This window comes from Oreochromis aureus, linkage group 12, assembly GCF_013358895.1.
Source record: "Oreochromis aureus strain Israel breed Guangdong linkage group 12, ZZ_aureus, whole genome shotgun sequence".
In the NCBI taxonomy this organism is placed as follows: domain Eukaryota; kingdom Metazoa; phylum Chordata; class Actinopteri; order Cichliformes; family Cichlidae; genus Oreochromis; species Oreochromis aureus.
Window position 1 is genome coordinate 21997763 of NC_052953.1, and position 24978 is coordinate 22022740.

At 37.1% G+C, this 24978-nt stretch overlaps 1 protein-coding gene across 3 annotated transcripts in view; it reads right to left on the minus strand.

Annotated features, from left to right (window-relative positions):
- Positions 1–18884: 18884 nt before the first annotated feature.
- The window catches only part of LOC116317466 (EGF-like repeat and discoidin I-like domain-containing protein 3), a 126225-nt gene continuing 120131 nt past the window's right edge, over positions 18885–24978 (minus strand). For all 3 annotated transcript variants that reach the window (XM_039620960.1, XM_039620959.1, XM_039620958.1), the window contains one exon: positions 18885–21850. In XM_039620960.1, the coding sequence (XP_039476894.1) occupies positions 21701–21850 (150 nt within the window). In that variant the 3' untranslated portion in view covers positions 18885–21700. The remainder of the gene's footprint in view (positions 21851–24978) is intronic.

Here is a 24978-nt window from a genome sequence, read left to right on the forward strand (position 1 = left end):
AAATATTATCTGAGGGATTCATGTCATTAAAGCACTTTCCCCTTTTCACTCATTAAAACAAAATTACTTCTGTAGACTGCTCAATTGTAGAAGACTGACATGACAATGAGCAACAACAACAACAGCAACAATAATAATAACAATAAAATTGCCATGTACAGTCAAGGTACACCTGTTCAACTGCTTGTTAGCACAAATATCCAATCAGCCAGCCACATGGCATCAACTGTACACATTTTAGGCTTGTAGACTTGGTCAAGATGATCTGCTGAAGTTCAAACTGAGCATCAGAATAATGAAGAAAGGTGATTGTAACCCTTGTGGTGACCTCGGGTCAAAAATGGTCCCTAGGTGAATGGCAAACAGGTATATGGGAATCCCGAGGACACCACACGGGTGACTTTGAATGGGTTGCTGATGCTGGATAGGCTGGTCTGAGTATTTCAGAGACTGATGATTTGCTACTTCTGTTTTCTTCAACCATAATTTTTCTGCACAGCATCTCTAGAGTTTACAAAGAATTGTCTGAAAAAGAGAACATATCTAGTGAGCAGCAGTTCCCTGGGTGAAAATGACTTGTTGATGCCGATCAGAGGAGAACGGGCAGACCACTTTGAGATGATAGGAAGGGAACAGTAACTACTTGTAACAACAGAAGTACGCAGAAGAGCATCTCTGAAGTTGCCTCCTGCTTCCAGGTTCCCCTTTTGTAAGTGAAGAACAGGAAACTAAAAGCACAAAAAGTACATTGCCTGCTCTGATGAGTCTCAGTTTGCCTACATGATGATTGTTGCTGGCCATATCTATCCCTTTATAGCCACAGTGTCACAAAGGTCAAACCTTAAAGTGGTTTCTTGAACACAACAATGAGTTCACTCTACTCAATTGGCCTCAACCACCTAATCTCAATCCAAAAGAGGACCTTTGGGATGTGGTGCAACAGGAGATTTGCATCATGGATGTGCAGCTGCAGGATGTAAGTAAGGACCATATCACCTTGGTGAATCCCTTCTGAAGGGCAAAGTTTGATAGCTGACACCATGAGAATAATGATCAAATTGATCAATAAATCAATCAATATCCATAAAAATATGTTGTGCTCTAATGTCTGTTAAGCTACTGATTTTGTTCTCCTCTTCTCTCCTTGCTCTCAGGTGCTACTAGACAAAGTAATTGGACTGTCCTGCCCCTGTTTAAGGGAGGCTGGAGAAGAATGATGTCTCTCTGTTCCAGGCCAAGCAGCTCTCAGGCTTTTTTTTAATGTATTTTTTTTATTTTTGTTCAAAGGTTGGAGAACCAGCGGGCTGTTTTTTGCGCTGTTTTTGGTAGTTTTGTTTATGCATTCAATTTTTAGACCATGATTGCACAGTATGGGCACTTGATATCATCTCACGCCTAAATTTGTGTGAGCAATTACGATTTTGCAACAACGTTTTAGTATTACTGTCAATTGTTGTGTGCCTATTGTGATTTTTTTTTGTACTTGTGCTATTTTTGCAATGTGATAGCACTTGGTTAACACAGTTGCCTCGGGATGCTCTCCCCAGCTGCGGTTCTGGTTTTGTTATTTTGATACTTATTAGTTTTATTATTAGTACTGTGCTCTGTGTTGTCATTGAAACTGGTGCACCACAATGGAATTTAATCTGGAAAACTGTGTCATTCAAAAGCTGGTGGCACATATTAATGAACGTTTTAAACTCACTAAAGAAAACCGTGCAATTTTATTAGTAATTAGGTCATTATGGATGATTAAATAATAATGATCTCCTTTAACTGTACAGTACAGACATTTCTCTAAAATTTAAAGAGATGGCTGGACCAAACTTCATCCATCTTTTTGTTTCTTTTGAACAGTCATAAAAAGCTGAATCCCTGATTTGGCATCATAGTAGGGCCTCTCTATCCTTCCTTTACAGTGGCTCGTAAATTAAGAGTGTAAATTTGCAGTATCAAAGTATTGATATAAAACAAATGCTTTCACATTGTGTCAGCTTCAGCACCCCATACCACTGCAGATACAAATGTCCAAACCACACAATCACTACCTTGAGGGATTTTGTTTCTATTGTTTGATTCTAATTGGGTCCACAGAGTATCTAGAGCGGCAAGCACATTTGAACCAGCAGACAAAGATGAAAACACGTTTCACAAGTCTACAGGCGACAAACTGAAGGGTGACAAAAGAAAAGACACAAAAAAAATTTAAAAATATATATTTATATGTGTGTGTGTGTTGTAACTACATTACACAAACCTTTTTGTTAATATCATGCTCTCAACATTTCTTCTAATGAAGTTTACTTTTTGAAAAAACAGAGTGTGGTTGGTTTTTTTTGGCTGCTTAAACAGGATTGCTGTATGCAGAGGGAGACTGTCAGCACAGAGGTGTAACTTTGTCTTGGGGCCCTTTTGATACAGTTTATTGTAAAATAATAACAGAAGTACTCAGGGGCATGAATATTTTACATGAGCATAACTATTAAAGGAAATACTTTAAATCCTTCAGTGCAAGACAGTATATTTACAAGCTATATGAATCTGAAGTACTGAAAGTAAAAGTTCTTACTGCGGGGAGCTGGCTCCCAGGAGTCAAATTGTTATTACTCATATACTAATATAAAAACAACATGTTGTTTTTGTAACTTCTGTAATTTTGTTTTAGACCTTAGACTTACACCATCACAATAATGCTTTGCCCAGCTATCCATGCTTTCATTTTCTGATGCCTATCTGGGTCTGGGTTGCAGAGGCAGCAGTCTAAGCAGAGATGCCCAGATCACTGTCTCCCCAGACACCTTCTCTAACTCTTCCAGAGGAGATATTAAGGCGTTTCCAAGCCAACCAACAACCAATTTAAATCTTCAAAATATCACAAATGTTAAAAAGCTATTCTAAAAAAGGGGAACAAATAAATATTGGTATGTTTTCACTAAAAAAAAATCATAATAGCTTCATATGTGCTATGTCCATATAATCTAAAGTCTAGATTCTATAAGTTGTCCTTATATCTTACCTTATACCCTAATGGACTAAAAACACAACACAACAACATTTTCCTCTAAATAATACATTAGCAGACGTATAAAGTCTCAAAAACTGCAAATACTTGGGTAAATAAATGCTAAATTTTGCACAGCAGCACAACTGATACCTTTCTTACCACTTATAGAAAACACTTATAGAAAACTTTAGGCAGGTGTACTGTCTCAGTACCATCCTCCTTACATAGGAAGAACATATGCATAAAAAACAGTGGTGCAACATTATAGGTCCTTTCAGACAGTCCTACAGTGCAGGCAGTAACAGAGACAGCTGCTAGTTAGAGGTAAAGATCAGTGTTGGGTAAGTTACTTTAAATTAGTAACTTAGTTACATTACTAGTTACTTCTCTAAAAAAGTAACTCAGTTACTTCAAGTTACTCGTTACTTTCAAAGTAACTAGTTACTAGGGAAAGTAACTTTGGTTTTACTCAGAATTCTCTTGTTAATGTGTTGCTTCCGTAACTGCACTGTTAGACTTTTCATCTCCACTTTACGGTAACATACTGGCGTCACTGTTGCCAGCGTCATACCGCGGACGCCAGACACGGTAGCTTACCGTTCTGCAGGATGATACCGTTTTTGCTGTTGTGGTATAATACTCTTGGACAAATTATGGTAACGCATCGTAGCTTTTTACGGTATCTCACTGGCGACAGTGACGCCAGTGAGATACCGTTATGTCGTTATGTCGTAAATTACGTCAACAAAGTAACATTATACTGTGATTAAGAAATTGGTATACTACCGTTTATTCACGGTATGTCACTGTAAGCCCGCTACAAGGTAATAAACTGCAATATATTTACCAGTAACTTACCGTTGTCACGCATCATCAGTACCAAAAATATTCATCTCTGCTAGAGGATACCGTGTTCCTACAGGCGGTCATTTACTGTTTAACACGTCGTAATTTACCGTAATTTAAGGAAACAGTAACATACTGTAAGAGACTGGAGAGTTAAAAAAAATTGTATTGTATTAAAAAAAAAAGGTACCATTTATTTATTTATTTATATTTATATAAAAACATATATATACCCACTAAAGATCGATTGATCGAGATAGATAGATAGATACACACACACACACACACACACACACAAAATAATTCATGTGCTTCACACCACTTTTTATTTCTGTTCTGATTTTTCGCTGATGACATACACATTTCTAAAATCAAAACTGAAAAGAACTGAAAACATATTTTGATTGAGGAAGCACTTGTTGTTACTAAACCATGTAATCCATTATTTTCTCAGATGGTTGTACAAACAATAACAATATTATGTCATATCCATATCATGGCAGACAACATATGCTCAAGTGTTGGGTTTTCTTAGTTATATTTTGTAGGGTCTGAAACCTACAATGTGAAGTGCCTTGGCATTCATTTTGTTGGCACCATACAAATAAACTGAATTGTAATGAATATAATATCAAGCCCCACACTTCTGCCTCTATACACACTTTGTCCAAAATACTGGCTCACACCACCAAATCAATGCACAAAGCCAGGTCCACAAGGACATGGATGAGCGTGTGTGGTGTGAAGGAACTTGACTGACCTGCACTGAACCCTGATCTTGCTTTGTGGACTGAGTTCATTGATTTGTAGGGTGAGCCAATACATGTGACAATTAAAGTGTAAGTAGCTGAAATAATTTTTAACAAACGGGTAAAAGAAGGAAAAAAAAAATCAAAACTGTTGCACTCAAAAAACCTATTGGACAGAGACAGCGTCTTGCAAGATGGCGAGAGAGCTTGTCTTCATTGATGTTAAATCTTGTGTAAATGTCCAGAAAGCATGGGCCATGGATCATCTGTGGAGACACAGGTAACAACACATTGGTCACTTAAATTATACAAGAAATTCACTAAAAATGGCAAAAACAGTTACCTAATTTGAAGTTCTCCACTCAAATTCAGTAAGCCACTGGAGGAAAGTTGTGACATGACGGTTAATGTGAACAACCTTTCGCTTCACAGTGGTCCCAGTCTTTCTGCTTGTCCCAACCTTGGAGGTACATTTTGTTCCCTCTTCAGGGTTTATCCTTACAAAAACCTTAAAGCATGCCACAATAAATAGTAACATACAGTAACATTGAGTTGTGATTTGAAATAGTTACTTAGGGATAATTTATTCATCATCTATCACTATTAGCTAACTGTTCAAACATACCTCTGAATTAGTTCCAATGTTGCACATGCTGACTCCTGGTATTCCAGGTTCAATACATAGAATGAACCAAAGAAGACTGACATCGCATCAGCAAAGATATTCTCTTTGTCCAGCTCAACAATTACACGCCCTCTGCACTCACCATCCAGCAGGTGGCGGTCATTGAACTTTGTCCTTAAATGTATAGGGGCAACATGTTGTCATTATGCAACATAAAATAATTTCAATACTTCACTTCTTCACACTGTCTAGATCAGTGGTTCCCAAACTTTTTTTGCCAGGCCCCCTTTGTTTTACAAGAAAAATGTTCGTGCCCCCCCGCACAAACGCATCCTCAAACACACACACCCATATTTTGTTTACAAACTCCATTGCGGGTTTATTTCACACCTCAAACATTTAGTAAACAATTAAGCAAATACAAGTAAACGGCAATAAATTACAGCTTGTACAAGCACACCTGAAAACACTGACCAGCTAACAGCTTTAAGCATTTGGGCGCAACCTCGGTAGTTCACCGATTCACCTGTTGCAAACGTCCAACTTTCTATCAAGTCTCATAAATCCATCGGCAACTATTACCTAACTAGTCTTTTGAGTCTCCACATTCATAGATATTGACATTTTGTCTTAGCATTTGAATGAAAATAACCTGGCAGGGTAGCTTAAAAGTCAAAACCAACAGTAATAAGAACGCATTTCTGACTTCTCTCGAATAAGTGTGAAAAACACTTACCTTCAGACTGATTAGCTGGTGTCAATCCAACTTTAATGTTTCCCATGTCAGTCCGTTTTAGGAAAAAGTGTCAAGTTTAGTTGTTTCATTTACTTTTGAGATAATCCCTCATGGACGAGCAATTTGGAGTCTAGCAGAGTTGTCACGAATAGCATACGATCTTCAGACATAATCCAATCAACCGTGCATTTAACCTGACTGAACTCCATCCAGTTACCTCTGACTACTTCTAAGTTGCACATGTTAACGGTCCGTAAATTGTCCCTGTTGTTCTTCCACCATCTCATCATCACTGTGTGCTGCAGCGAACTGGATCTGTGGCACAGAATAGTTGATGGTCATGTTGTTCTCCTGCTTTGCAGCTTTGTTTGAGTTTGAATTGCGTCTTAAACGTGCAAAACTAAGAAAAGCAGATCAATATTGTCTTCTTCTTGTTATTTAATGGTGGTTGGCAACCAGCGAAAGGAGCATTAGCCGCCTCGATCAATATCTTCTATCCGCCATTGTTGTTTTGAAAGTGTGCGCCATACGTCACGTTGTACGTCAGGTAAAGGTGTGGTCTCGACTAATGCGCTGCCATTGAGATGTGTAACCAGTGCTACACACACCTGTCGCATAACACGCTTTAAAAACGTAACATTCGCTTTAAAAACACAACCCAACGCGCTAAACATGAACAAACAAAAACACCCGTGTTACATTATCATGTATATCCAGGACATCTCTTCTGAACCAAGATGAAGTGGTGCTACAAGGAGAGTGCATTTTATAGCAGTCTGGCCTGCCACAAAATGCACCGCTAAAAAAATACAGTTTCTGCTTGTCCCAGAATTTATTAAATTTGAGAGTGAAGTTGTAGGACTGATGCTGGTTAGTGGTGTAGGTTTCATGGATGTGACACCTGAACTTAATGACCACCAGAGCATATTTCGAGACTTCTGGTTAGTTCACTGTAGTTGGGCAGAGGTGTCTTAAAAATACCACCTTATACAGAAAAATGAAGTTCCAGTATAAAAAGAATAAGAAGAGAAAAAAGCTACACCCTGCTAAATGAAGTAACTTTTAAACATTACTCTAAATGTAACATATAGAAAGGAAATCAGTCTAAGTATACGTTACCTACATTGGCCCCGTTTTAGTATATAGAAGTATACTTGAAATGAACTTTTGGATGTACTCTTTTTCACTATAACTGTACTAACATAATGTCCTTTCCAGTCTATAAGAGTATACTTAAAATATACTCTACTCTAACACAATACTAAACTTACAAGTATACTATTGATTTACTTTTTAGTTTATATTTGAGTTACTTCTGGTTGAAACATAGTAATTAAAATCCAGTTGAAACATATTTTCACATCTAACTAATCACTCCATTCCCCAGACAGTCAGATAATAGTTCCAACTATCAGAAGGCTTCCTTTGCAGAGAACTACACTCATAGTTCACGTACCAGAATTATATTGCAAACAGGTGAGAAAATGATTTGAGAGTTGAGGTTTATTAACTATTAACCCTTTTCACTCACGGTTTAAACATTTTTTTTATCCCACTTACTCTGTTCAGAAGGTAAAGACATTACACAAGAATTTGTGACAAATTCTTGTTTAAAACATCAATTATTTGTTTTCATAGTTATTTTAATTTTACAGTTAAAGCACTGCAATGCTTGCTGGGTATTTTGTTGTACTTCTTAGTATACTTCAGTTATACTTCAAATGCTTCAAATAGTGTAGCTGCAATTTACTCAAGTTAAAAATGATGCTGTATATTGTAGTTTACATGTGATACTACTCTCACAATGAATTGCATTTTATAGTAATACACTCTGAATGAGGATTTAGGTAATTACTCTTAGATCTACAGTAGAAAACAACAGAAATCCCGATGGTGTAATAGTATAATCTCAGTAACATCACCAATTGTTACATTTGCTGTATTTTACAGCTGTTTCCATGAGTACGGTGAGTTACCGTAAAAATAATGTAATCTCATGGAATTTTCCCACAATTACTTGCAAATTACAGTACTAAACTGCAAACATCCTTTAGAGTTTTTTACTGTTGATTTTGCAGTACTAAGCTATGGAAATTACTGCAAAGGCTAACAGTGTGGATACCCAGCAAGACTGCCAGTCTTCTATCTTGCTTACTTGCCACAAGTGCACTGTGCCACCTACCAACAGAAAGGAAAAAATAATGTGCACATTTCCACGAGAGAAATCCCACGCCTGGACCGTCGTTGACCGCCGCCATGATTCTAGCCTGCTTTTTACATCCAACACAAAAACTGCAGTCGTGGTGCTTTTGATTGTACTCAGAACTTGGAAATTCTGCCTTCTGAATTTTTTTAAAAGCGAGACATTTTAAATGAGAATAAGAAAGAAAAGTATTTCTTTGTGCCCCCCTTTCCCTGTTAATGCCCTACCTGGCCCCCTGGCAACACCTTGCTAGACCCACCCCTGCACAGTTACCAGCTGTCAGCTACATAGAAAAGGATCCTGGTGTTATTTGTCTCTCAGAAACAGTTCATAACTTCCCTTCAACTCATCCATGTCACCTAAAAGGTAAACCTGTTTCTCCATCACCTGTTCAGCTCTGATGATTCAGTAAGGACATCTCCTGGTTTCATCTGCATGTTTCCCTCTCACCAGATAACCAAACCGATATCATGACCAGCAGCTTTACAGCTGTGGCTCCAGCAAACATCAGCTGATACTAGAAATTAATATTAAATAAATTCTAACAACAGCTGATCAAGCTTAAACGTGCTGCTGTTGTTTAACGCGACATCCGCTGGTTTCCTCTTTCTGGCGCAAAGTGGGCGATAAATAAACAAGAGAGAAAAGCCGATCAGCTGATCATTGATCAGTTTCGTGATTGAAGTAGAAACGGGAGAGAATGAGAGAAGAGGCAGCTGTGCAGCTTCAGCTTTGTGTCTTTTTCATTGTAGCTGAAGTCTGGGACAAACTGTGTTCCTTTTCACCTCAGTACGAAACGCGTAATATTTTCTCTGAATACCAGACGATTCTGTTTTTTAGGGGACGGTTGGCAACTCTAATAATTAACCGTATGAACAAAATAAAGTTCAACATCAGTAACATAGCACCCACCCAGCTGTATAGAAACTCAGTCATGCTAGCTAGCACGCAGTACGAAAAAGTCAGCATACCGAAAATAAACTCCACCTAAACTTGGTTTATATCTGACTGATAGACTGCAGGTCATAACTTCTTACCTGAAGTTCAGTTCACCTGACACTCGGACCGGCGGCCGCTTCGGGTCTCTCCTCTTGACTCCCTTTTCCTTCATCCACCTGCTGGCTTCCACCACTTGCTAATGTTATTGAATCTGTGGAAGCTCCGCGATAGCCACCACACGAAGTAACGAGTAACGAGCCTATCTAAATCCCAGTAACGAGTAACGCGTTCCTGGTTTTGGCATAATAACTAGTTACCGTGCTCGTTACCACAATAATAACGTAGTTACTGTAACGCGTTACTTAATAACGCGTTACTTAATAACGCGTTAGTCCCAACACTGGTAAAGATGAAGTTAAAAACATCTGTAACACTGTGGCTGATTAGTTCTACGTACCAGTTATTGTCCTTGCTGCTCAGCTCGCTGTACTCCAGAGTTAAAAAATGAGCAATAGCTTGAGAAGAGCAGTAGAGAGGAGCAGTACAGGATGCAAGTTAATGTGTCTTTTTGGACTTTTTACACGTCGCACCAGTTAATATAACTTCATACTTCACTTACAGTGGGGGAAATAATTAATTGATCCTCTGCTGAATTTGTAGACTTACTCACTTATAAAGAAATGAACAGTCTCTAATTTTATGGTAGTTTCATTTCAATGGAGAGCGACAGAATTTCAACCAAAAGTCTAAAAAAACACATTACATAAATGTTCTAAATTAATTTGCATGAGATAAAGTGAATTAAGTATTTCATTCCCAACAACCCAACAAGAATTATGGCTTCCACAGATTGGCTGTGTGCCCACATGGCACACAAACAGATAACAGACAGTCAATCAATTACAGATAGTCTGATCTTAACTCATTATGTATCCAGAGCCCACCTGTTCACAGAATCAGTTTCTTCCATTTCAACCTCTTCACCAACATGGGCAAGATTAAAGAGCTATCAAGAGACATTAGTGACAAGAATGTATACCTGCACACAAACTAAATTGGCTACAGGACCATCAGAAGAAGCTTTGAAAAGGTCACTTTTGAGTGTGATTATTTGGAAATGGATAAAATATGAAATGCCCATAAATTGCCCTCGGGCTGGAGCTGCCTCATGGTGTGAGCATAACCATGAGAAAGGTGATAGATCAGAACACCATTGCCATAGTCAATCATGGAGGTAGAAGCACAGCACATCAAAGGGCCAAAGGGCGGGGCCACGTACCATAAAAACTTGGACAGGGGCCTTGTTCCTTCGGCCAGAACACTGAAAATGTGTCATGGATGGGTCGTACAGCAAGACAGACCCAAAACAAGCTGCCAGAAACATAAAAGACCTAAAAGGTTGTTTAAAAAATTAACTGCACTCAGCTCACGGGTATATAATAAACACAAATGTGAATTTTCACCTTCGAGAAGCTGTTGCAGTAGAAATATTATAAGGACATTTTTATATTTTTTCAGCGCGGTTTCAGTAAGCATGGGGCATGACACACAGTGTCGGTCATACAAAGGTGACGTAGAAAACAGAGCAAAAGTAGGGATAGCTGGCGCTATGAGGAGAGAGACTAAATGACTAGAGGTGGACTGTACAACCTTTATGTGGAGGAAATATAAGCATAAACACTATGCCTGAACTACTTCTGTATTTGAAAATACAGCAGTGAGCTAAAAAAAAATTAAAATAAAAAAAATGTAGAGCCACATCAGACTAGATATTTTGGTTAGGACAATGTTTAAAATAAGTATTTTTGACTGTAACAAGTCTAATATAAGTTGAGAGAACTGATAGTTCAGGTCTATTCAGGTCCAGTTTACTCAGTTTACTGTCAGACCTTTAAACACTGCCTACAGTAAGAGCATATCTCTGCTCAAGTTTTAAGTTTTGTATATATAGCTTTGTGAAAGTTTTAAGGAAGGTGACTCTCAAAGGCACTGGACTCACACGTTCCTCTTGACATGGACTGGAGGCTCATGGGAGCTTGGCTCATGTATCTTTCATAGACTGCTGCAAAGTTTTTGTCACCTCCTTCAACTGGTCACATCATCACTTAGTCACCCAGTGCTATTCTTCCTCATCTCCCATTCAAGCTTTGATTTCTCTTAAGCTTCTAAGATCAGAATATCTGACTAGCTAGCGATACAAGACAAGACACTACAAGGATGCCACTATCTTAAAAAACAGACGACAACAACAACAACAAAAAAACACCTTAGGAAGAGGATTTAGATTATTCCAGGCTATTTCTATTGATGTAAAGTCAGAGTAATATAGTTTCTCCCTATCATTATCTCCTTCTAAAAGAAAATGTGGATAGTGAAGAAGAAAACTGTCCTAATCTATTTTAAACAGTAACTATTCCATTTGTATTCTTTTCTTTCACCTTCTAGTCATTTAGATCCTTTACTGCTTCAGAATGCAATGAATATCCTTTAGCCAATTCCATCTTAATTTTAAATAAAGGTAAAGCTGTGTAAGTAAAAAAAAATGCACTGTTGGACTAATATCATCCCAGACTGCTGGAAAGTCTGTGTATGTCAGCAAGTAGACAGTGCCTCTATTCTCTGATCTGTCATCAGGCCCAACTTTGCCTACTATGATGATTCTCTGTAATTAGGTTTCATTTAAAACTTTAAACTTGACTCTAGAGAGAGAATATTTTTTAACCACTAGGGAGTAACCAAAGAAACTTTATGATGACACTGTGGCGGTACTGGGAGATGGGGTGGGGGGGTATAGCTGATAAATATATATGGTATAATGTTATCTTATGTCATAACATTCCATATTAATACACCTGTGTCCAAAACACTGTGAATAACAATGGGCTATATAATAGGCATTATAATAAAGTTCTTTTATCACGAAGACACAGTTACAATCCTATATTTTTTGGTATTGGGTCTGCAATCTGTCACCTTATTTACAATATAATAAAACCAATCCACCTATTGTTGCTTTGAACCAGCTTAAAACCAAAAATTGGAGGAGCAATATGAAGTCAATATTTATTTGATTCATTTTCAGTGTGTACTCACAGACATACTGTTTTGAAATGTAAATTCATTGTGTCTGACTTGTTAAAGTAATCAAATCTAATAACAACCAATGCCAGCAGTTGTAAAAACAAGTCTTTGGCCTTTCCACACACATTAGGAAACACATGTACTTAAAATGTGCTCCCAGGCATTTACTCTACCTTTGTGAGAAGGTTATACATACTTTAAAAAACCATCAAAAGTAATAAACTCTGGTGCTTTAGAACACTGGTCCTGTCCGAGAACCTCTAATCTGCCCATGTGTTGCCTACTTTCACTGATTTCAGTCATGTGACTTCTCACAGAAACAGGAGCTGTTTTATGAACCTCAGTGAGACTCGCTACACTCGCTGTGTAAGGAGGCATTCAAGATGACCTCAAAAATAGGGGACAAAAGATAGTTTGATGCTTTTAGGAGCTTATTAGTCACAATTTCTGTCCCTCTTGAATGCACTACAGGTTTTTAAAACTGAACCAAAAATAACATTTGCTTCGGTGTCATTAGAGAAGTGAACAGTCCACACAAGTGTGGCCCAGTTCTGCCAAAAACTCCCCAAAGACTGCACAAACAAGATAACAAGAGAGATATCACAGTGCACTTGAAACTCATATGCCCTCAATATTCATTGCGACAAACAACGCGGCATGCAGATAAATTTATTCCATATGATAAGTGACACTATATATAGCTCAAACACTGTGTGTACTGTAGTGCTCCAGATACAAAATGCTCTGGATAAGGGATAATGAGATTAATCACAAAAGAAAAATATGTAAGATGACTGAATTACTTATCACTGCTTATTTCTTGTTTCCGACGAATAGTCACTGTTTGTTTTAACCACATCTGCCCCATAACGTCACGTGTTATTTGAACCATGAAAACAAAGTTCGTGCTTGAACCCAAATCAGAATCTTTTGCTAAATCTAATAAAGTTTTGAACTTATACATAATTAAAATCCATCAGCACATTTAACAACTTAATTATTTCGGGTTGGGGAAATGTACAGTACTGTCCAAAAGTCTTAAGCCAACTCTATTTTATTTTTATTTTGCTGAAAAATGGGAAATATAGGCAACTATTTATTAAAATGTGTGCAAAGATAAATTAAACTATAGCATGCAAGACAAATACAGAGACCGTGTCATTCTAACAAGCTTAAAAAGTCAACAGGCTTTCTTATTAAGCTTTCTAGTAATTTCTTTAAGCACATGGCCTTCAGATATTGTTCATTTCCTGCAGATTTTTTTGACCTCACACTTCTCTCACACCCTTTGTCCTGCTCTTTTCCAGTCTCCTCAAATTTTTTAAAAACATACTGCACACCATGTCAAGATGCCGTTTTTTGGCTAATACCTCTTCAGGGATTATCTTGTTGATGCAAAAAAGTTATTTTATGCCTGTCAAACTGTTATTTTTGGCATTTTTTATAGATTCAACTAAAGAAATGGGAACAAAGTGGCTAAAAGTACTTTTAAATTGGTTATTTGCTACATTGTCTATTATGCGTAGACAAAACACCGATTGTTCTAGAGATGTATTGCTCATGAGAACTGATTCTTGTAAGGAAAATATAAAGAAATGCGGGACGGCTCGAGACCTTTGCACAGTACTGGACGTGTGATGCTGTCAAAGGAGAAAGTAGATGCAGTACGAGAGTAAGTAAAAGTAGAAGTTAAGATAATTCTGTCAAAAGAGTCAGAATCATGTGTTTGCTATCTGGCTTAATTGAAATAATTCAAGACAGAAACATTTTTATCCCTAAAAAATACAAATCTTTTTGTATTTCTGAGGTTTTTCTATGTTGTCGGAAGCAGTTCTTGTTAAGCATTTTACTGTTACAGCTCTGTTAGTCTGTTTTACACGAGAACAGCAGCAGAGTATTTAATGTGATCCAAAACCTGTCATTTCTGCTCACATGATAATGTAGCATTCTGCAACAGAGGGGTGGACACACTCCTGATTGGAACAAGTCCTAATCTCCACTTTCCTACAAATAGCTTTTTGCAAATTCTATAGACAGGCAGTAAGAGCGACTACACATTACACTCCACTCACGCTAAACATTTTATTCCTCATTCTTTCAGCATGGCTTTTTAAAAATAGACATGCTGAATCGTTATATACGACTCTTGATATTTCTAAGGCTATGCTTGAATAAAGTGCTTGAAATGAATCGTGACAAGAGCTTGTACATATTTGATATTGAGTCCTGTGATGGTGGAGTAAGATATTTAACTCAATTTCCTCTCCAGAGTTCGGTGTTCCTAAAGTACTTGAAGTGGAGAAATACTGTTTTATTAACAGTTTATTCCTCTGATCTCTATTTAGTGTTATCACATACAGTATCTACATGTGCTTTTTGTTATGCACTGCACTGGATAATTATGTAAGTTTTAGCATAATGTATGTCAAAGAACACTCTCTTGCTTTTATAAGTATCTGTGGGTACTTTTAAAACATACAACAGGATTACCTGTTTACATATGTTTAACTTAGTGAAATTTAATTATTTTTTACACAAGGCCTTTTGTAAATTAGGATGCCTCCTTCTACCTCAGGTTTATAAGGTTTGGTGATCCTTTATTCTGTTAAGCCATTTCAGTTTGCAAAGCTAAATTCAATCATGGGGTCACCAAAGTAAATATGACTTGCTTTTTGATCACTGATTAAGGCTCCTTGCTTGGGAGAAGATAAGAGACGTGAAACTGCAAATAGAATAAAAGGTCCAGACAACAAAGACGAGTCCAGACACGTACACAAATGCTGAAATTAAAATGGCAAACAATTTTCTGCTTTATCACAGAGCCTTTTAAAACAACAGCTGTTTGAAATAAAATGGAGAGAAAAACAAGAATTGCTTTGATTACTAAGGTGGGAAGTAAGAGAACAAGAAATTAAAAACACATGATGTGAAAATTAAACCAACAGAGGGATAAAAACACGACTGCACAGAGAAATTGCTTTGCCAGTCAAGTTAACAACAACTTTGATTCATAATGTAAATGTCTCTGACATCTAACAAAACCAGGATCAACCCAGAGCTCTTGCAGAAACACTTCTTTATTGCAAGTGGACCAACAACTTCTTCTGCCCCAGAGTCACAGTGCTCACCTCAAGTTGCATTTACTGACAGACCCAACATGGGAAATTCCATATATCACACATAATGTTAGACTTCTTGGTCTTTTTATGCAATATAGGATTACCATAATATGTATTCACATTACATCTAAGGTAGATTAAATGGAATGTTGCATGCACAATCTTCCTTAATGTGACCGTTCCTAATTTAAATGTAAAATCTTTGAGGGTATTTAATGGCATGGCCAGCTCGACTAAACTGATTTTTTCCCCTTTTCTTATCACTTCTTAATTGCCCTATAGCTTCAGTCACCTAGGTTTACAAGCCAATTACATTACACTGGACTGACACTTCCATAGCAGAAGCATTAGTGGACTTTTGCCTGCACTGTGTCAGCCCTGTAACTCTCATTTTGATAAGCTGCCACAACTGTGGCACTAACCTCAGGGAGACACAGAATGGCCATCGCATGTCACAGTAAATCAATGAAACATAGGGTCAGATTTAGCATGCATGGTAAATTACTGTGAGGTTGCAATCAGCAAAAAAAAAAAAAAAACACCAATGGGAAATTCTGCGTGAGATCTACGGACAATGCACGAATTTAGGAACACTAAGGCAGTCACCTCATATCAGCAATGAACAATGCAGTCTGCAAAGAGCAGTGCAAATTAGCTGGGGGTTGGAAACAAGCAGAACTGATGAGGGTGCCACTATTCTACTAACGTCACAGGTGCAACTTGCCGCTTAGTTGTAATGTCCAATGCACGTTTCTTTTAGGAAACAGCAAGGCAACAGAGGACAATAAATTGAAGCAGAAACATAATTTTTCTTTGTTTTAAATGGAGGTATTACAAATTACAACAAGTATTTTTAAACACTAAAATTCTATAAGGTAGTAAAAATCCAGTCAAAGTCATCAACCTTGGTAAACAAAAAAGCCTGATGATTTCTATGAAACAATTTTAGTACTGACGTCTGTCGATTTTTATGGCCATGTAGCAGCACAAGGTCTTCACTAATGATTACCATGTTACTCATGGATATGCTGGTCTTATGCCGCTCGGGTAGCTCTGTGATTGTGGTGCTGCATTTGTTGCTGCTGCATGCTGAGTGGGAGTGATCAAAGTTTGTACTGCTACTGTCAGCTGGTGTCAGCTCTGAAACATTCCTCCAAAACTGTAGCTGCTAGTTCAAGGAAAACAGCAAAGGCAGTAATGCCAAAAATTGGGCTAATAGGTGCAATGATTGCACTGTAAACTGAACCCTGAGGATGGAAACAGCTAGCTCAGCAGCTTCTTGTCATACCCATTGTAACTTGTTACTGCAATTTATTTATTTATTTTTTGTTACTAATATTTAATTTGTACCATAATATTAGATACTACCAGTTAATTGGTATTCATGTAGAGTTATCTAGATTAGTTATTTAGTAGTAGTTTTTAGCAAGTCTGGCAAATATATAATTATATACTGGAAACAGCTATCAAAATGTTTAAACTGGGAAAGTGTGTCAATGTGTGTCAACAACTAACCAACATTTTGCTGCCCAGGCTAGTTGGTGAAAGAAATACCAGTTGGTTAAACTTATTGTTTTAATAATTTATAAGGCGCTGGTAGATAGTGGGAAGTAAATAGATTTATAGCCATGCTAAGCTGCGCTGTTCTTTAGTAAAATGAGTATGTGTATGCCAGCTTTGCCAGAATAAAGTGGAATATAATAAAAGTGTGATGTGTGACCATGACCTGCACCAGTCCCACTAAGGTTAACCAGTCTGCTCCGCGGCTGCTGAGTGACCCCTCATCTGGGACTCTCCTCAGCTCTTTCTGGGATAGTGACGCAGCTGCCCCTCTGTTGGTCTTCCTTGGTCTCTTGTGTTCTGGGGGCCTCTGGATGTCTGGAGTTTTGATCTCCTCCATACCTGCTTCATGCCCTGGAGGACGGGGCAGTGGCCCCCCCACACCCTCTAGCAGATCATTACATGAAGGAACCTTTTAAAAACAAGCGCGTTCATGCTCACAGGTGTACACACGGGTGATCACACACACAAACTACACCCTTTTTGGCTCCTACCTCAAAGCACACACTGCGCTGTCGATCTCACGTGCTGCACCATAATGTTTAATATTTAGTATTTACTGTCATATTCCCATATATCATTGTGATCTTGTTTATTACTCTGGTTTTCTTCTGCTTGCTTTCTTTTTCTTTCTCAACAGGTGATCCAGGTGATCGATATATGTATTTTTGTCTGCTTATTCTGTTGGTTTTGTTTTTGCCCTTTTCCCCGTCCCCTTCTCAGGTTTTTTTTTTTCCTTTCCTCTTTCTTTCTCCCTTTCTTTCCACCAGTCAAGTCTGTCCCGTATTCAGCAAGTGAAAATAAAATAAACAATAAAAGGTGAATCAAATGGACCATTACGGCAAGGCTGGGATGGTCCATTTGGTAAAGTAAATCCGTTGGGCATCTTTCTTCGCCTTTAGACAATAATTCTGATGGCAAAAGAACCAAACGGGACAGGTTAAAAAAAAAAAAAAAAAAAAACAATGGAAAAAAAAAAAAAAAAAAAAAAAAAAAAAGGTTAACCAGTCTACAGACTTAACTGACATTGTTTGCAATTGCAACATGTATATTTTATCAACATTTAAAACATTAAAATACTAATGAGGAAAGCAAGTAATAATATCACACAGATCTTAAAATACACAATATTTATTTGGCCAGTATTTAACTTTGCCCATCTTTTGCTCAATGTCCGTGTTTTCTAAGTGTTTTCTGACAAATCGACTGGTCTAATTTTTTTTCGTGCATTTCAGTGAAATGGAAAAGTAGTTGCGTGGAATATGCCTTGTTTAAATATCCTAAGAATTCTTAATGTTTGTGCTGGTAAGCATTTGAATTGTTTCCCTATTTGCAGACTATGCAAGAGGTTGCTATTAATACTAATACAGTAATACTGGCTACATAGTGACCAAACCTGAATGTATTACTGAAAGCAAAAAAGCATTTCCAAAAACATTAAATTATACTTAATAATAATATTATAATAATAATATTTCATCGTTTTGAGATAAAGTTAGATCAAAAAGTCTGGATATATATTGTACAGTTAGTGATTGGGTTATTTTGATGGTATTTTTTATGTATGCAGTTTGTTGAACCTTGAGACTTAATTGTTTGTCACAAGTCACAAACAAGTCCATTCACAGCTGACAATTACACTAACTTTATTCTTTATTTTCCACATAGGCATTTAGTCCAATCCTTTACATAAGGTGTACTCACTGTATAACTCATTGTATGTGTGTCTCTTTGTGAAATAGCACAAATACTGGGAAAAAAGGCTGTTGCACTGTGGCTATTGAAAGAAGTTTGAAATGGAACTAATTTTGTAACAACAAAAGACTTATGATGCTAAAAAGAAAACACATAAAAAGCAAAGATAACTTTCTCTCTCTGAAATACTTGTGTGCTCCACTGTGTGGATGCTGCGTTCCCAGCCTTTAGAAAGGTGGGAAACTCTTTTTTTTTAAGCTATTATGTTTCCTACTAAAGTAATATCAATGGCATCAAAGATAAAAAAAAAACCACAAAGCAAACGTATCATTTTCACAGATATGTTTTTATTTGTCAAACTGAAAGAACTTTTTGTTTTGAAGCAATGTCTTTTTTTTCACTGTACAGAGTTTTAGATTCTCCTCTGCAGGCTTGAACCTAACTATTATTATGATGGGTACATTTTCTAGATAGTGGGTGACACTGAGATTGAGGAAGTAAGAAATAATACGTGAACAGTTGACACTGAAATACAAAGACATGATGAGTTTCTATTTTTTTCCCCGTTTGGACCCGTGAGATGCTTTAGTTTTACAATGCACAAGACAACTGACAGTGAATACAAAGTAAAGGCTATTAGATCTTTATGATATGCAAGAACACAATGTGCCTGTGGACATCCTTGTTGTACTGTATGGTTCAAACTCATACATCATGCAAAATTCCACAAAGCTTTGCAGCAGACCTGCTTTGTCATAAACACTCACCACAAATTAACTACAAAGACAAACTGGAGCAGATCTTGGAAATACTTGATACTTGTCGATAAAGAATCACAGCAAATATGTAAAATATACGAGAGATACTCGTATACTTATGTGTGACCTGTGTTCATGAACCTATGAGGTGTCAATGGAGTCACCAGTTCACTCCAAGGACAAAGAAAAAGAAACATAGGTAATCTACAGCAGTCTATCAGTGTTACTTACACAAATACGTAACACTTAAATAACATCTTAAGACACATCAGGTCCATTATAGCATACTGTATCATATCACACTGCAGTTTACCAAACCTACACTACTGCCTATGCTTGGTTGTTAGGTAACTTTATTGTTAGGTTTTGTTTTTTTTAAATTTCAGACTTTTTACCTTTTGTCTAGAAGCATTCATGATGTCTTTCTGTACTTTTCATCATTTCGCATTGCAGAATTAAGTTAAAAAAAATGTTAGACGAGGATTTTTATTTTTATTCATTCATGCCAGCCTTATACTTCCAATCTTGTCATGCCATCAAAATATCTGTTAAAGGCTGATGCAGTTATTTCAGTACAGTATTCTTGTAAATTTCTCACTTTCTTTTTCAGAACTAGATTCTGAAAATATAAAACGAAGGCTTTGTTATGGGCCTGAAAGCTGACAAGGCTCAAGTGAAACATGAAGTATAAAAGTGGAAGTGGCTCCTTTTGGATTTTATTGTTGCACTAGAGAGCTTTGGAAAAACTAGCCAACAGTGGAAAACCCTAGAGCAATCCAGGTCCAATACAGGCCCACAAGCTCTGACACTACTACAATACCTCAGGATTCATTTGCTTCCATTTATTTAACTGCCTAAACATTGCTGTTCATTTACTGCAGATGTAGCCAACAAAAGAAGCCATACAGTAAAAACTGCAAGTCTTTAAATATGTTTAGCAACCTGCAACCATTTGAACATGCAGAGAGCAACTGTGGAAACACATACAAGCATTTTAAAATGTAATTCCTATACTTTAATCCAGTATTTTAATAAAAGCTTAAACTGAAAAAAAAAAAATCAATTTCCATAATTAATTTAGAGCTCTGTTCTGTCACTATGGTCATTGTAGGTCTGAGATGATGATAGTAATATGAGCAATTTTCCTGTCTTTTGAAAATGAGGAAATTAATTAAAGGTTTTCACTTATCAAGTCAAAGAAATTAAGGATATTAAGAAACTGCTTTCAACATTTGAGTTATGCATATATGGATGATTTCAATAATTGCTTTCACTCATGTGGTATTTTCTTTAAATAATAACACAGAAATCTTCAACTAGGAGGCCAAAAATATGCACTGTGGGTTAATATGGATAACATCTATCCTGAGCTTTTTTAATTGATTTGACTTAGATCTCCAAGACAACACGAGGACATTAAAATAAAATAAATACAAAATGGCACACAAACAATAATAGCAAATAATCTTACATCTAGCAATAATCGAATGTTAAAATAAAAAAGTGAGCTAACATTTCAACTACATACAACCTTATAAGCCTCAGTGTCAGTGCTGCAGTACCACTTTAAACTGCAGCGCTTGCTTTTTGTCTCACATATCAGTCATCTTTATTAAGCTTTTGCAGTGTGTTGTAATGTTTCAGAACTATTTAAAAATGCACATAAAAATAGGTCTCTAAATCAAATCCATTTGCTTTCAGGGCTGGAGGTTTTAAATGATTTCTCATAATATATATTTATAATTCACGCACCATGCAATTTCTTAGTCTTTTACATATAATACAAGAGCTTTAGCAGTGTTTTGATTGATGCTGTAATGCCAGTGTCCATTAGGGAAAAGGCATGGCTTGAGGAGGTGCTGTATTCAAAGTAAAAACACATTTGATGATGAGATAACATGTCATCTACATGATAATTTAGACAGTTTAGTTATGGCATGAAGCTGGTTAATCATGTCCAATGAAGCACAACAGACAGATTTCACACATTTGTTAAAAAGTGACACTGTACAATAGCTTCTATGGCAACAAGTTAAAACCACAGGGAGACTCCCTTTCTGACACCACCCCCAAACCCACCCCTCCCATATATATATATTATAGAAGTTCATTCCAAACAGGATGGCAAATCTTGAGAGGAATAAAAAGACAAAGATTACGCTTTAAATAGGAAAAACAAAAGGACAAACTGGGGCAGGGGCAGGTTTTAAATCATTGTACAAAAGAACAAACAGCAACCCATCACAACCAACGCATACTCTTGAAAAATCCATTGGAAATCAATTTCTTTTTACAGGTTGCACAGTTTATTTCTGAAGTACTTTGTGAGACACTCCAGTATGCCAAGGGACAAGGGGCGATGGGCAGAAAGATGAAGGAAAGGGTTTACTCTTCCTCTGTGCATCCGAGTATTTCTACACGCAAAGTGATCCTGCCGTACCACGACCAGGGAAGGATCCGAATGAACCGAGCGTAGATAGGCGGGTCTATCACGTTCTTTCTGTGCGTGTCGTTGTCAAAGTTCCCTTGGAATACCTGGAAAAATGACAACATGAATGGTTGTTAATGGTTCTTAGAAGAGTGAAGTCTTTCTGTTGTTTGGTTGGTTATTTGACTCGATTGTTTCCGCAAAAACAAATCACCATGGAAAGAATTGAAATGCAATATTCAGGTCCAATATTCTAACCACATGCTTCAACGTGCGTCGTGTGTGAAGACAAAGAGAGAAATCACGCACACATACAACCAAAAGTATTTTTAGTAGGCGGTTGCAAAACATTCTTGGTGCATTTCTCATTTGATTTCTACAGACTGTTACCTTGAAGGCCTCATGCTTGAACTGGTAATGAATGAAGTGCAGCCAATAAGAATTTCAATCCAAACATGACCAGAAAGAGAACATTCCCTATTCGTCCTATTCGTGGTAATTTTCTTTTATGCACTATGCATGCGAACACATCAACAGTTTCCCCCCTGGGGAAGATTGCGCATTGTTAGAGTGGCACAGCTGGAAGTGCCACCTTCATAATTAGTCAAAAACATCAGCTGCTGTTTCTCCTGCTTACTGAATTTTGTAACCTGCACCTCAGGCTTGTTGGTGTTGTTTTCCTTCAGTTTTGCCACACAGTCTTGAATTCTTCACTTTGGCTTTGGCATATTGTTATAAAAAAAAAGCCCTGCAGTTTTCTTCAATATTGGCTCCATAAAAGTCATTACATGCTGTGCTAGAGAATAATATGCATTCTGATAGATATTAATGAACACGCCTACTCCTCATATAGTCACCATCATTCATACGGCAGCGTGCAAAAGTCTCAAACTACCCCTCATTTCTTCTTGTAATTTTTTTAAAGTGGTCTTTAAAAAATACACATTTCATTGAATTTAAAATTCCAAAGAGAACATAGTTTCTGCAGCCCGTGGTGCTGGGGATTTTGTTAACATTGATAGAAACGCAAAGTTTTGGTTACAGTTGTTGATACATCAATAGATGTGCATGTCTCTTTTTGAACTATGTTTCACATTAGGTTTTGTATTCCAGAGATGATAAAAACATGGATTATTGTTTTAATGTGCAAAGTGGAGACCATGTCAACTTTAAGATGAACCATAAATAAACAGGTCAATGACTGACCAGCTATTACATACAAACAACTATAATTGTCACACTGGTATGCATGTTCTGTTGTTAATTATTACAAGCTTTGGTGTGTGTTTAATAGACGGTACAATGAAGTATATTAAGGAGAAATGTATCTACAGGGAGTGCTTCATTGAAGAATATGATCATTTCAATTAAACAGATATGATTATGCCTGTGTAATTGGGATGAAATGGGATTCGGTGTTGTGTGGAATGAAAAAATCAGTGGGCTAAATCCGAGCAGGTGCTAGAAATGGGGGTTCACATCTTTTGAGTAAATACTCATCTAATCCCCTTTCAAATATTCATAGTGGCATTAAGAATTTTGGAAAAAAACAGTTCAGACTGTGTGATTCAACCAAATATTCACAGACTGTACAGTGTTTTCTAAAATACCAGGCCAGAGAGGAGATTTGAAGATTTAAGTATTAAGCACCAGCTTCGGCTTTGTATAAATGTCCTCTGCACATCCAAATGGCCTCGTCAAACATAAGCGCAGGATTGTTTTCTAGTCAATCAGGTAAAATAATCTTATATGACAAGGACGAAAAGCCGATTGTTTTAGGCAAGCCAGTATAACTTTGAATAGGACAAATTATGCATGAAAAGACGAGGCAAAGTGCTTTCTCGTTCACCTGTATAGTAGCAACATGAGAAAATGACTGTGCAATCAAAGTAAACAACGTAAATAACGCATTCAACACAGAGAACGAATGTGAATCATTGTCATATTAGGCATGGGGGAACTGTCGCTTCGAAACCATTATGTATAAAGTCTAAGATTGTCAAGTCAACTGGGAACCGTAACGAGGATCCCAACAGATGCGACTCAAATGCATGACTCACTCTCAGACAGCTTGAATAAGAAGGTCTTTACTTGCAACAAATCTGGCCGTATCCCACCCAAAAAAAGTGCTAGGCAACAGCAGTATCAATAACACAACAGTAAAATCTAATGACTGCAAGGAGAATGTGAGGAGAAACAGCTGGAATGTGAGACACAAAAACACTGAGTTTAGCTGGAGCAGGGGAAAAGGAACACAGGAGAAGAGGGTTACTGGATACAGTTGATACTAATGAGGGCAGCGCGATCTCATCAAATGGGCAGGAAATACATGAGAGTGAAAACGAAATAAAGAAAATGAGGGAAGTATTGTCAGATCAAAGAAAATTGCAATGCAAAAACTCTGAATCTTTTTTTTTTTCCAAATAGCACAACTCAAAAATTTGATAATCATGACAAACAAAGGCAAGAAAAAAAGGACATCCCACAGAACTAAATCTGAGAAGTTGAAAAGCTGAAATTGATTTATTGTTCTTTTCTTACATTGCAATAAATACTGAGTTTATCCATCTAAAGCATTTATTAGAAGTAGTTACTGTTAAAGAAAATGCAACAAAAGGTTTAGGCTACTATTAATTATACATATTTTATAGTGTCTGCACTAACAATGTTTAATGAGGTATGCTATTCTTATTTTCATCACCTCAGTTTATTTCTCGGACGCTGCTAGTGGAGCTCTGCATTCAAAGTTTTAAATAATCCAAAATGATCTTATAGTGGGCTTCAGTGCAGCCCCTCTGTTCTATTTTGGCTCACTTTCCCTTCTTTGACAGCAACTTTCTTGTGACTGGCTGCACCAATGAAAACCAAAAAAAGACAAAGCAGGTAGGTGGGAGCTGTCTAACTGACATGACTACATGCAATACAATAGACAGCTACTATACTGCTCAGATTACAGAGAAAGCTATTGTATAAATCATGGCTTAAAGATATCAGATACTCTCATGACTCACTTGGTATCCATTTACAGATGGACATATAAGACAAAATGGTTTGCAATCAATGCACAATGGCATGACAATCAAACCTCTTATTTCTCTTCCAACCATGTGCGTTTCGATTAATGCATCTCTCTTTATTGAGCATGTCTGCCCCTATGGTTTTCATGTTCTGGCTCCTGTGTGAGTTACTCTTACTGGGAACATAAGCTGAAGGTGACAGGTGTACTCTTTCATTA